The sequence below is a fragment of the Electrophorus electricus genome, chromosome 12 (genome assembly GCF_041902795.1).
Source record: "Electrophorus electricus isolate QZ-2024a chromosome 12, ASM4190279v1, whole genome shotgun sequence".
Classification (NCBI taxonomy): Eukaryota; Metazoa; Chordata; class Actinopteri; order Gymnotiformes; family Gymnotidae; genus Electrophorus; species Electrophorus electricus.
In genome coordinates this window covers 2,302,758-2,316,161 of record NC_137508.1, presented here as the reverse complement: position 1 = coordinate 2,316,161, position 13,404 = coordinate 2,302,758, and the positions used below count along the sequence as shown (strand labels likewise).

Here is a 13,404-nt window from a genome sequence, read left to right as displayed (position 1 = left end):
ACACATGGCATTAACTGTGTGCTTATATTTCACCTCGTTTAGTCTTATAGGTGATATGTAAGATGTCATTCTGAAGCAAAATACTTTGATTTATGACTTTTAATGGGGGAAATACCATTCAAAGATCATCTGACTAAAGATGGATTTTTTTCAAAAAGCATATCACACCCCATAATGTCACGAACCTTTGCATGTATACTGGGACCAAGGTTATACTGCTAATCCAGTGCAGAGCTGCTAATACTGGACAATAGCTGAGTTTCAAGCATACATGCAAGTAGTTATATTTCCAAACAACTTAGCATAGTTCGAAGTCATATTGTTTTAAGATGCTTAAATTCTTTATGCATTATAATAAAACTCTCTACCATGCCTGTATCATTTACCGCCTGATTTGTAGTTATTGTGAACAGATGTCACACTGGCTCATAGCAATACCTCCACCATAGTCTCCCAAGTACTGTGTTTCCTCCTATTAATGTTTATACTTGTCATGTCATGTTAATTTCCTCATCCTTATATACAATTTAAGCTCCTGTAGAGAAGAAAAATTAGTGCCTCTGATCTTGCTTTGACTACCGTAGTCTCATCCATGTAGTATCGCTATATCCTTCTGCTCAGGCTTTCAGCTTTTATCACTATGAGTGGTCAGTATGAATGTCAAGTCAGCGGTTACGGTTTGGTAAATTTACACTCAGTTTTCCAGGAACAAAACCTAGCTCATTAAGCATGTTCATAGTCTCCTCTTAGAAAACAATCCGTGTCACGGAATGCTCCGCTCACCCCGCCCCCTCAAGTCACGTGGTACGGCCCGCCGTGAGCAGGGGAATTCACAAGTGTGTCGTCGTTTGTAACCACGCCCTTCGTGATAGCGCACACTTGCTCGGGGTTTAGTGCTCCGTGTCCGTTTGTGTATAAACCCCTGCAAGTGTGTACATCGTTGTTGGTCATTGTTTGTGTAGCCTGTGTTGACATTCACGCTGTTTGAGCCAGTTAATGTATAGTAATGTCCACCATTAATGTTGTGTCAAAGTCGAGGGAGTCTGTGCGTCCTGCGACACTCGGGCCGTTACAGTCCGTTACTTTCTACTTGCTAGAAACCTCTCATGTGGTCCTTTGTTTTGTTTTACTTAATGCTCTTCTGTTTTTGTTCTGTTAATTCCTCACCGTGTTTAGTCCTCTGCCCTTCATTATTTTCAGCTGTTCCTGTTTTATTTCCTTGCAAGTCCTTGTTAGCCTGTGTATTTAAACATTGTGTTTTCCCTGTCTAGAGACTAGTCTTGTTCTGTTTTGTGCCTAGCGTGTTTGTTTGATGCCTCATTATTGTTTCATGTAGCATGCCTTGTTCTCTGTTTTGCTGTTCACCCTGTTTAGTTTTCATCATGTCTGTTAGCTCTTGTGGATCTGCCTGTCTCTGTTTCAACTCTGGACTGTTCTACTGACCCTGATTTTGGATTTGCCCCTAAAAATCTATCTCCTCTCCGCATTTGAATTTGAGTTTCAGAAGACCTGTCAAGACTTTAAGCTATATCATAACTGTAAGTTGAGATGGATGCATGAAAGGTTAAAGCAGTGTCACGGTTGGCACCTCCTAGCATCCCTCTCTCATGTCTTTCATTTTCTTTACTTCCTTGCTGTGGTTCTATTCCTTAGTTTCTTTTTTTGTTTTGTTTTGTAAGTTGATCCTGGACTGTGACTACAACTATGATTATAGTTTTTCCCTTAATAAACGTATTCTCAACGTATGCGTCCATCTTGCAAACATTCCACGTTACAAGCAGTAACTGAGTGGCCCCAAATACAAACTAGCAAAAAACCTCAATTGTTGCTAGGCTTCACCATTACCTTCACATCAATCATTAAGGGCCACCCCATCGCTCAAGACCTCACGCTCACAGCCAGCCTGATCAGGTTTGTTTCTCTACCTTCCTAACAAAAAGGCCTCAGAGTATAGTCGTGTTCAAAATCTTGAGACGAGTCAACCCTGTTATGTTGAATTGCTTCGTTCTTACTAAATTTTAATTTCCTTTTATGTGTCTTTACTAAAACCTGTCACCCTCTCCTCAGAAGTCGGTATTGGACTCAGCCACCTCCCCCACTCAACGTCGAAGGCAGCGCTTCTACTGTCAGGTCCTTGCTAGATCCTCTGTGTTGGGGCGAGCAGCTTCAGTAGAAGGGGTACGGCTCAGTGGAACACTCCTGAGTTCCGGCCCTGCACATCTTTGTCCATCCTTATTCTCTTGGATTGCTGATTTCCATGGCAACCATCTTACTCACCTGGCACATCATCCAAGAGGAAGGACCTGGTGTCGACACCTGTATCTTTTTAGTTTCTTAAACCTCATTTGCATTTAAGCATTTGTTTCTCCACATTTCTTTTGTGAAGTCCTGCCAGTGTATGAGTTGAACATTTCTAAGCATTGTTCTTATGCTTGTAATTACTGTGTTTTGACACTTATTTTTTCCTCTCGTGTTTTCCATTTTTTTATTTCCTCTGGTATATTTCACTGAATATTTTTGACTTTCTGCTTTTTGGACTTTTGCTCTGTACGCCCCATTTTCTGATTTGCCCTTTGGATTGTTTACCACTGTGTGAATTGTTTCCGTTAGAACTGCATATGGATTGTCAAGACCCTAGTGTGCATGACAGCAATAGGATTGAGAAATGGAAGTCTTGGCATATATTCAGCAAGCTCACATTTACCAAGTAAGTAAACATGATTGATCAAAGAGGAGAAAGGATCTAATGGGCTTTATTTTATTTAGTTAGCTTTTACACATTTCCTTTCAAAAGCTCCATAACTACTGTGTTATTTACATTTACGGCATTTAGCAGATGCTCTTATCCAGAGCGACTTACAAAAGTGCTTTGTCATTTACTCATAGAATATATCCAAGTAGAGTAGGTTAGAATTAAACATACCAATGAACTAGAATACTGTAGAATACAGGGATGAATGCTGATACCTAGAAGGGCAAAATACATAAGGTCTATCTTAAACAATGATAAGTGCTAGAATTTGTTAAACAACAAACAATACTCTTCAACAGGTATTAATTTAATCAGTCATTATGGGAGCAGTGTCAGTTGTCCTTTAAATATTCTGCAAATAGATGGGTCTTCAGTCTGCGTTTGAAGACTGCAATGGACTCTGCTTTCCAGACAGCAAGTGGGAGTTCATTCCACTATCTTGGAGTCAGGACAGAAAATGGTCTCGATGCTTGTCGTCCATGAGTCCTGAAGCAAGGTATTTCAAGCCGAGCCGTACTTGAGGTTCAAAGTAGGTACGGATTGGGCTTTGACCATTGACCTCATGTATGAAGGGGCTGGTCCATTTTTGGCTTTGTAGGCAAGCATCAAGGTTTTAAATCTGATGCGTGCAGCTACAGGGAGCCAATGAAAGGAGCGCAGCAGCGGAGTAACGTGTGAACTTCGGAAGATTGAAGACCAGTCATGCTACTGCATTCTGGACAAGTTGTAGAGATTTGATGGCTCTTGGAGGAAGACCAGCAAGTAGCGAGTTGCAGTAGTCTAGCTTTGAGATCACAAGAGGCTGCACAAGCACCTGGGTAGCTTCCTGTGAAAGGGTCAAACCCTTCATATGTTACAAAGGAGGAATCTGCAAGACCGGGTTAGATTTGTAACACGAGTTGAAAACGACAACTGGTTGGCCAAAGCTATGCCCAGGCTATGGACAGCTTTGGATGGGGATACCAGGGAGTTCTCAAAAGGAAATAGTCTGGTCATGGTAAGGGTTGGGAGTACCTGGGATGAACAGAAACTCAGTTTTACTGGGGTTGAGCTTCAAGTGGTGGGCTGTCATCCATGATGCAATGTCACTCAAGCATGCCGAGATACGTCTGGAGACCTGCGTGTCAGAGGGTGGAAAAGAGAGAAATAATTGAGTGTCATTGGCATAGCAGTGATAGGAGAAACCATGAGAAGATATTACATCACCAAGAGAACGAGTATACAAAGAGAAGAGAAGGGGGCCCAATACTGAGCCTTGTGGAACACCAGTGGACTGAAACCATTTCCAAGCAGAGCCAGTCACACTAAGCCTGGAAAGAACAGAGAGGAGAATGTTGTGGTTCAAAGGCTGTTGAAAGGTCTAGAAGAATCAAAAAACGGATTACTTTTTGGCAGCTTTAGCGGCATGAAGTTTCTCAGTCACCACTATGAGGGCCGTTTCTGTAGAATGTGCCGGTTTGTAGCCGGACTGATTGGGATCATGCAGCTGGTTCTGGGTGAGAAATAGAGACAATTGATTATAAACTGCTCATTCAAGGGCTTTTGAGAGGAAGGAGAGTGATACCAGTGATACCAGTCTGTAGTTGGTAATGTTGGAGCTGTCAAGTGTGGCCTTCTTGAGGATTGGTACCACCCTGGCGATTTTCAATGCAGTAGGCACGTATCCAGAAGATAAGGAGTTGATGATGATGATGACAGATGAAAGGAAGCAGATTTCTTGCGATTGTCTGGAACAGAGCAGAAGGAATTGGATCCAGCGGACATGTAGTCGGATTGCTGGAGGTCAGGAGTTGAAGAATTTCATCTGAGGAGAGAGGAGAAAAAGAAGTCAGAGAGTTGTATGTTGGGGAATGCACGTTGATTGGAGGGGTGGGAACAGTGGAAAAGGACTGGCAGATTGCTGCAACCTTCTCCTCAAAGAAGGTTATAAAATCCTCCGCAGTAAGATGAGGGGGAGGATTAAGGAGAGAAGAAAATGGTGAAGAGCTTGCATGGATCAGATCAAGTTTCAAGTTTCAAGTTTGGTTTATTTGTCACATACATAGTCATACACAGTATAAGTCGCAGTGAAATGGTTTGAGAGTGCTCTGTCCAAACTGAGGAGAAAAAAACAGGGGTGTATAGGGAAAAAAATATATAAAAATAAAATATATATATATATATATATATATATATATATATATATATATATATATATATATATATATATATATATATATATATATACACACACAAAATATATTAACAATGTATGTATAATATGTTTATATACACAATGTATATATGGATATGTATAAATGTATGTACACAATGTACAGTTCCATCTTACAACTGAATATTTAAAATTACATGATGGTGGTGGTCCCCACAGTTTCAGTTTCCCTGATTCAGGGCCTGAATGGCCTGTGGGAAGAAGCTCCTCTTCAGTCTCTCTGTCTTGGTCATCAGAGAGTGAAAGTGCTTCCCTGGCCTCAACAGAGAGAAGAGCCTATTGTTGGGATGGGTGGGGTCCTTCACAATCCTCCTGGCCTTGGTCTGGCACCGCTTGTAATAGATGCTCTGCAGGTCAGGAAGTTCCGTATGAGTGATGCGCTCTGCTGAACGCACCACCCTTTGGAGTGCTTGTCTGTCCTGCTTGGTGCTGTTCCCAAACCAGACTGTGATGTTCCCCGTGAGGATGCTCTTTATAGTGCAGGTGTAGAAGATGATGATGATAATGATGATGATGATGATGATTCGAATTTCTCTCTGTAGTAGGATGATTTTGCAGCTGTTACTTCCAGTGAGAACTTGGAAAGGAGAGACTTGTATGAGCTAAGGTCTGAATCTATGTGAGATTTCCTCCACTGCCTCTCGGCAGTCCTTAGTTCTCTCCTGTGGCAGTGAAGTGTTTGTTAGCCAGGGGGCAGGTGGGGGAGGACTTGGCAGGTCTAGAGGAAAGAGGGCACAGAAGATTCATTGATGAGAGTGTAGAAATGAAAGTATTTATAACTGTATCCAAAGAGAGAGAGAGAGGATAGAGAGTCAGGGTGAGGTTTAGACAACAAGCCTTGAATTTCACAGAATCTAAGACAAAAGTAAGTGAACTCAGAGCCTACCTTAACCAACCAGATGATAATCCAACTGTTTTATGATCCTGTGATGCTGTTCATATCATATGACTGCCCCTGTTACAGAGTAAGTTATACCAGACAGGTATAAAAAGTGAAGTAGTACTATAGATAGTTGATTAACATGGAAACAGTAAATGTTTGTTTGCATGTTTTGACAGGAATTTGACAGCAATAATATATGCATTTATTTTTTTAATGTTACTATTTTCTTCTTTCTTTTCTATATTGTGTGTAGGCACAGTTAAGGCCTGTTATTAGTACTGTTTTAACTTTTAAGTGAGCGAACTTCCAAAATGATCAGTTTTCCTTTTTTTTTTTTTTTTGAAAATTCCCCTGCTATTAGTGGTTAAACCCATATAATTCCGAGATGATTTGATTAAAGTATTTTCTTTTTTCCTCACACTAGGGTCTTCTACCAGAGGCCTACAAGTTTGAGGGTTCCTTCAGTAATTTTGCTGTTCCAAGGACTGCACTCTTGGAATGAGATTCATTTTGTCATTCCTTGTTGGAGCCACTCCTCCCACTGTTAACCTTCCACATGCTCTCTTGTTTATTTATTTTTTTCAGTCCCTGGGATTTTGCCAACTTCTCATATTCCTTTCTTTGGATGTTTCCATCACTTGGGACCACCACATCTATTACCAAAGCTATTTTCTGCATCTTGTCCACAGTCACGACGTCTGGTTGGTTTGCTACTGCTTGGTTATTTGCCTGGATCTGGAGGTACCACAGAATCTATGTTAATGTATTACACATTATATGAATGCTTGTTTCCATGTAATTTCTACTCATTTTAATATCAAATCACAGACTTATGAATCAGATGTTTGAAAACCTACATCATTTCTGCTATCATTTCTAGAAAGGTTTGACATAACATATTCAAATAAACTTGTCCTTACACCAAGATGCAAGCTGGAGGACAGTGGGATGGATTTACTAACATGCTTTTGATGCATATTTAAATACCCTTACACACACCTTGCTCTGACACAATCCTCTCATGCACCTCCCCTTTAAGGAAAAGAACACAAGGTAACATACAAGACCCAGAAACGATGGTGCTGTCTTAGTGAAAGAAGGAGACATTTCAAGGCCAGAGAACCAATCTAACATACTTCAGAAAAAGTAAGTAGTTTTTCACTGTTTGTGTAAGTGTGGATTTTGATGATGCTAATGTAATCTTAACAGAATCAATGAAGTGACATGAAAACCATGTTCAAATGATCCAGACATAGATAATGTACAAAGAGCCATTTCTGCCTATTAAGTGTTTAATTTTTTTTTTCTTCAAAAAGTGAGTTGTTCAGGCATATACCACAAATCAGTAGATATCACTGCGCACTCCCGCAATGATGCTTGAAGCACTTTTACTCAGTAATAACCAGTAATGGTGCCTTCATCGGGTCATGTATATAAAAAAATGATAAAGGACCGTTCAAAAAAGTGTCATGAGCCAGATATGTAAATTTACCTACTTAACATTTTTGCTGGTTTTTCTAACCATCATTAAAAAGAAGCATTCATGAAATGATTGTAAAAACAGGTTGTTGGGTTTTTTTTTCTGCAGACAACATGTCTTCAACAAAGTTAAGGACCATCTAATCACAAAACTGATCAAAATAAAAATAGTTTCTCAGGAGCAAACTGAATGTTTAGAGGTTTCAGTGAAGATCATGCAGTACTCTGGGTAATTTCTGCTTTTATTGTTCTATACTATCTTCGGTGTACTGCAGTTCTGGATAAGTATAGCATATGATAGAAAACTTACTGCTATTGTTTCCTCACTCTGTTACTGAATCTCAGAGAGATTGGTCTTTGTGCAATTGCCCCTCTCTACTCTATGCACACGTCTCCACCCACTCCCACACCCGCACACTCATCCATGCGTACCAACACCTGATGGGATGGAGGCCAGTTGAGGCAAGCACTAATGCCCACTTGCTACTCTAAAAAGACTACACACATTTACATAAAGTGTGCATCATGTAATACTTTTATTGAATGAATGAAATTATTTAATGGGAAGATAATGAGTTGTCATGCCACAGAGGTAGTCTTAGATAGACAGCTTGTAATAAAATTAACTAATGAAGTAAAAATACACATGTGCTGCAACATGCAATTACACATACACACCAAACATGTAGCATACCAATGTATTAGTGAACCTCTGTATGTCCAGGAAGTATGTAAATATGGAAGATAAGATGTTCTCCACGGATTGTTTGTGGATCCAGTTCTCTCTCACTCTCACTCACACACACACACACACACACACACACACACACACACACTTTCCCCAGACAGACTATAAGATGTGAATCAGTGATGCAAACCACTGGTACTTGTAAGCATCTGTACATGCTGTCTTAAAACATATTCTTGGTAAATGCAATACCTCAGCAAAGCACAGATAATGTTTTTGATGAAAACATTGATATAAGCACGTAATTTTCAAGGTGAGGTTAGACCAGACAAAACCAAGGCTCTAAATTTCCAGTAGCATTTAACACAGAGTAACACTCCTGATTAATCTCACTGTAAATGTAAGGAAGTGTATGCTTGCTTCACTTTAGACCTTCATGGTAAATCAGTTTAATACTGTCCCTTGTCTGACCATTTTGATTCCCGATTATTAGTCATAATCATGTGGCCCTTATTTCTTGTTTATCAAATCATCCAAGTCATGTCCCTTGAACCTTTAAAATCCTGTATTATAATCAAGTGAAGAATTTTAATATTTAGTCATGTCTGTCTCTCTCGTTTTCTTTCCTTCCATAGCTATGCAAGTCTCAATCATTCCAAATTCTTCCCTTTCCGAGCTCCGCTGTTCTCTCCTGCAGCAAATGCTTAACCACTCTTCCAATCATGACAAACGTGTCAACTATGCGGTGGTGAGCTTGTTAGGGGTGGTGTCTGTCCTGGGCATCCTGGAGAACTTTCTGGTTCTGTGGGTGCTTTGATTCCGCCTGCGCCAGAAAACCGTGGCTGCAGTGTGGGTGATAAACCTGGCACTGTCTGACTTCCTAGCCACACTGACGCTGCCACTTTTCACACACTACGTGCTGATGGGACACGACTGGAAACTAGGATCAGTGTTCTGCTCTGTTGAGGCTTCCATCTTTTTCCTTAACATGTTTGTTTCCTCCTTCCTACTGGCTGCCATATCACTGGACCGGTGTTTGTTGGTTGCCAAACCAGTCTGGAGCCAGAGCCGGCGCACGGTGGCAGCTGCATGGAAGATCTGTGCTGTGGGCTGGCTGTGGTCTGCAGTTAACACAATTCCCTATTTCCTGTTCTGTTCTGTAATACCTAAAAGAGACGAACGCAATCTTTGCTACCACAACTTTGCTCTGTATTCCTCGCCAATTACGCTGGAGACGGACTGCAAAGTGAGGCAAGCGGCAACAGCTGTGTCGAAGGTGGTGCTAGCCTTTGTGCTACCACTGCTCATCGTTGCTGTGAGCTACGGCCACTTTGGCCAGCAACTCCATGCTCGAAGGAAGAGGAGCGAGAGCAGGATGATCACTCTAAGGGCTAGTAGAACACTGGGCATGTCTACGAAGCATCATAGCCTTTCACCTGCTCTCTCGTCAACTGAATGCAGTACAACAAGGCTGTCACGTGGCTTCACCAAAATGGTTTCCTCTGTAATCGCAGCCTTCACTCTGTGTTGGGCACCATATCACATCTTCTGCCTGGTCGAGGTGGTGGCTCAGTATATGCCTGAAAAAACAGAATTAGTAGAGGTAGGGTTGCCTATATCAACAGTGTTTGCTTTTCTGAACTCTCTGCTAAACCCCATCATCTACACCTTCAGCTGCCCAAACTTCTGCACACGTGTTCGGCAGAGTCTTGGGGTACTCTTCGAAGGGTTGGTGGAAGAAACAGGACCCCTATACCTGGCCCCTGGAAGAAGGAGAAAGGTCTCCAGCTCCTCAATGACTCCCATGTCTCTCAACTCCCTCAATAACCCCACCCTGCTCCACATCCACCATGTCTCCCAGGCATCTCTCAGCCTCTCAGCTTTAAGAGAAGAGTCAGGACAAACTGTGATGTGACACACAGGAAGGATTCCACTATCCAAAACACTCCAGTCCATGGCCAGTACAATTTAGAACTTACTTTGGTAGAACAGGTTTAATAAATGTAGAAAATATGATGCATGCAGTGGTCTTTGAAAACGGAGCTCATCTTGGTCTGCCATCAAAACGTCAAACTAAGAGGCACCCTGGAGGTCATTTCCGACTGAATGAGTCATAAGTCAGTACTTTCTCTCTCTTATACTGTATTTATTAGGAGTGCCTACAACTTATTACAACTTACATTTCTGCTGTTTTCAGTTTTGAGTAAAATAAAGTTACAATATTTGCAGTTTTTGTATGTGGGGTAAAACGTATAATTTTCAAATGGATCTATAGAGGATCCTACTACATTTTTTTTATGCATATACATAGGTACACCTATCTGTTAGCATGTTGTTCCTCCTTTGGCCCAGAACTGCATGAACTCACCTGGTTCAAGCGGGTGCTTGTTCTGCTGTGCAGCAATGTTGTCCCAAACGGAAAGGACATCAGCACCTGACATAATGCTCCGCTATAGCTGCCCATTTGAGTTGTGCCTTCTGAAATATTGATGAGATATGCTTCAGTCAAATGACATGGCTATACGATGAAAATACATTTTAAGGGAAGGTGGAAGTGTATATCTAATAAACCGTCAACTCTGTGACTACTATCAATATATGGGTTAGGCGAAAAGATGAAAAGGTATATTAATTAAATGTTAAAAATGGAAAACTAAGTAGCAATAAATTGAACATGTAATGAACAAAAACTAGTTTAAAAGGTTAACTTTATTTTAATTGATATTACTTCTACTGACATACAATTTTGTTTTTATAATTTTTAAAAATTTGCATTAAAAAATTATTGTGCCCCACCACGGCTGAATCTTTGATTTGATTCTTGCAAAAATAAGCTAAGTGTTTGCATCTTAAAGACAAGCAGCCCTATGCAGTCTGGCTTTGAAACAAACACATACTCTCTCTTTTTCTCTCACACTGCAATGGCAAACAAAAAGACACTTTTAATGCATTTGCCTAAAAATGCAAACAGTTAAAAGAAGCTGAAGTAATAAATTCAAATTGAAATAATAAATTCCTTGCAAAAATGCGACATCAGTATCTGATTATGAAGTTTCACTTGTTTAGCACTGTGTGGAGAGAAAAAGAAAAATGACCAAGTCGTGACTGGTACTCACAAATCAGCCATGAGTGTAAACTCTGATATAGATCAACGTTCATTCCTTCTTAAACTGATCATGGTCCTATAGATTCTAGATCTGCAGTCATGTCCATGGATGCTTTGTGAAAACACACTGAGAATAAAGACAAAGTAATTGGACTGTTGGAATACCGGATATTTTACATTACACTCAATGGTACACCCCAACAGGGCATATTCCAAAAGGACACTATAAAAGACATACTATAACAGAGCACACTGCAGTGGCCATGTGTCAAGGCAGTTGGAACAAGCCTAATGCAGTGCCTTGCAAAAATATTCAACCTGCTTAGGTCATTTGTCTGGATTCCATATGAGATTTTGTGACTCAAAATTAATTAAAGTGAGATTGGTTTTATGAAAGAAAATATTGTGACAAAAATTATTACCTGAGAAAAGGTGTGCATAAGTATTCATTCAGCCCCAGTGCTGTGGAAACTCCAAGTTTAGACTGATTAAAGATATTGTTCTAATGACAAAGTTGAGCTCTACTTGTGAATCATTAAAAATGTTCACCATTTCTGAATAAAAGACCCCCTTAGATCAAGTACCATTGGTCAGACAGACTGTACATGAGAAGAAAAGCTGTGAAAATAAAGACTGAAGAGCATTATAAAGAAATTAGAGCTAAGGTTTTAGACTATGTTCAGACTGCATGCAGATCAGATTTGTTTCTCAAATCTGTTGAGATGATTGTCTGCACTGTTACTTGCAAGAGATCAGATTGGATTTGTGTTCCAGACATCACCAACCTATCTGCATGGGTTGCTGTAATAACAATTCCAAAGAAACAAAGGATCTGTTAGGTCGTGGTGCAGAATTCATATGTTGCACTAGACAAACTTGGCATTTACAAATTCTCTGGCATCAATCTTGGCGCTCTCTGGTATCAGTTTAGGCATCTGTAAAAATCTGATTTCAAACCACTTCCAAATGTCATTTGGATCTATTTTTGGATCCAAAATTAGATTAAATGTGTTTTGGGGTTTGTTTGTTTGGTTTTTTTTCTGTACAGACTATTAAAAATCAATCTGAATATAATCTAAATATGCCAATAATCGGATTTATGCTGACATTCTGAACATAACTATAGATATGCACAAAACAAGAAAAGGCTACAAAATAAACACATTTTTATGTAGCTCAGTAAACACTATGCAATCAGTTGTGAGGAAATTGACGCTGCATCATACCACCCAGACACTTCGTAGACAAGGCCACCCCTCAAAACTCGGAATCAGAACAAGAATGGGGGACTCATGAGGAAAGCCACAGGGAGGCCAGCAACTTTGAAAGAGCTACTGAGTTCTCTGGGGTGAAAGTGCAACAATCAATCAAGATCTCAGCATACAACTCAGTTTTATGGGAGGGTGGCTAGAAAGAAGCTATTAGTGAAGGGAAATCTGGAGTTTGCCAGATTGCATAAGAGAGACCTAGCTAAAACATGGGAAAATGTTTTGTGGTCAGATGAGACAATCTTGGAGTTTCTTTAGCCACTATTAAAAACCACTATGTATGGAGCAAATCTAACACTGCCCATTCCTCAAGAAACAACTCTTATAGAGAAATATGTATGTGGTGTCATCATGTTGTGGGGATGCTTTGCCTTTCCTCAGTGGGGACTTGGCATCTTGTTAGAATTGATGGATGCAACAGGAAAACTCTGTAAGGAAACTAAAAAAAACTAAGAACTACGAAAGAACTAGGAAAAAAACTCAAACTTCCTCTTGCTGCAGAACAATGATCTCAAGCACACAGGAGTGGTTGAACAACAACAGTTGAATGATCTCCAATAGCCAAGTCAAACCCGAGAACTTGGTACCATTGAGAATATCTGGCATTATTTGAAAATTGTGGCCAACAAGCATTGTCAATCAATCTGAATAACTAGAACAAATCTGTCAGGAATAATGAACAAAAATCACTCCAGTGTGCAAAACAGGTTGAACAACATATACATTGCAGCAAAAGGTGGTTACCAAATACTACCAAATACTGGTCTGGTGAAAAATGATACTGGTTTAATGATAAATGTTTGTCATTTGTGTCAACCATTTTAAAAATGTGTATTGTATTTCCTGTTTAGAAAATACAGCATGCAATATGCAAAAGAGCTCTGGTTCCAAATAACTTTTGATTTACCTCAGTGAGGCAATGTTACCAATGTTGGATGAACTGCTCTTTCAAAGTATCTTTTAACAAATAGGTGACTTCAGTGAAGATACAGCCTCCTCCAAGGCTTGGGTAACAA

General features: G+C 40.1%; 1 protein-coding gene across 1 annotated transcript; it reads left to right on the top strand.

The window, feature by feature from the left end:
- Positions 1 to 8,623: 8,623 nt before the first annotated feature.
- LOC113571476 (prostaglandin D2 receptor 2) lies at positions 8,624 to 10,615 on the top strand. The gene has a single exon (XM_035531590.2). The coding sequence runs from the start codon at positions 8,937 to 8,939 to the stop codon at positions 9,927 to 9,929; it is 993 nt and encodes a 330-aa protein (XP_035387483.2). The 5' UTR covers positions 8,624 to 8,936; the 3' UTR covers positions 9,930 to 10,615.
- Positions 10,616 to 13,404: the final 2,789 nt, after the last annotated feature.

What these genes read in the sequence shown, in the direction of transcription:
- LOC113571476 (XM_035531590.2), top strand. Translation starts at nt 8,937, where the DNA reads ATGGGACACGACTGGAAACTAGGATCAGTGTTCTGCTCTGTTGAGGCT.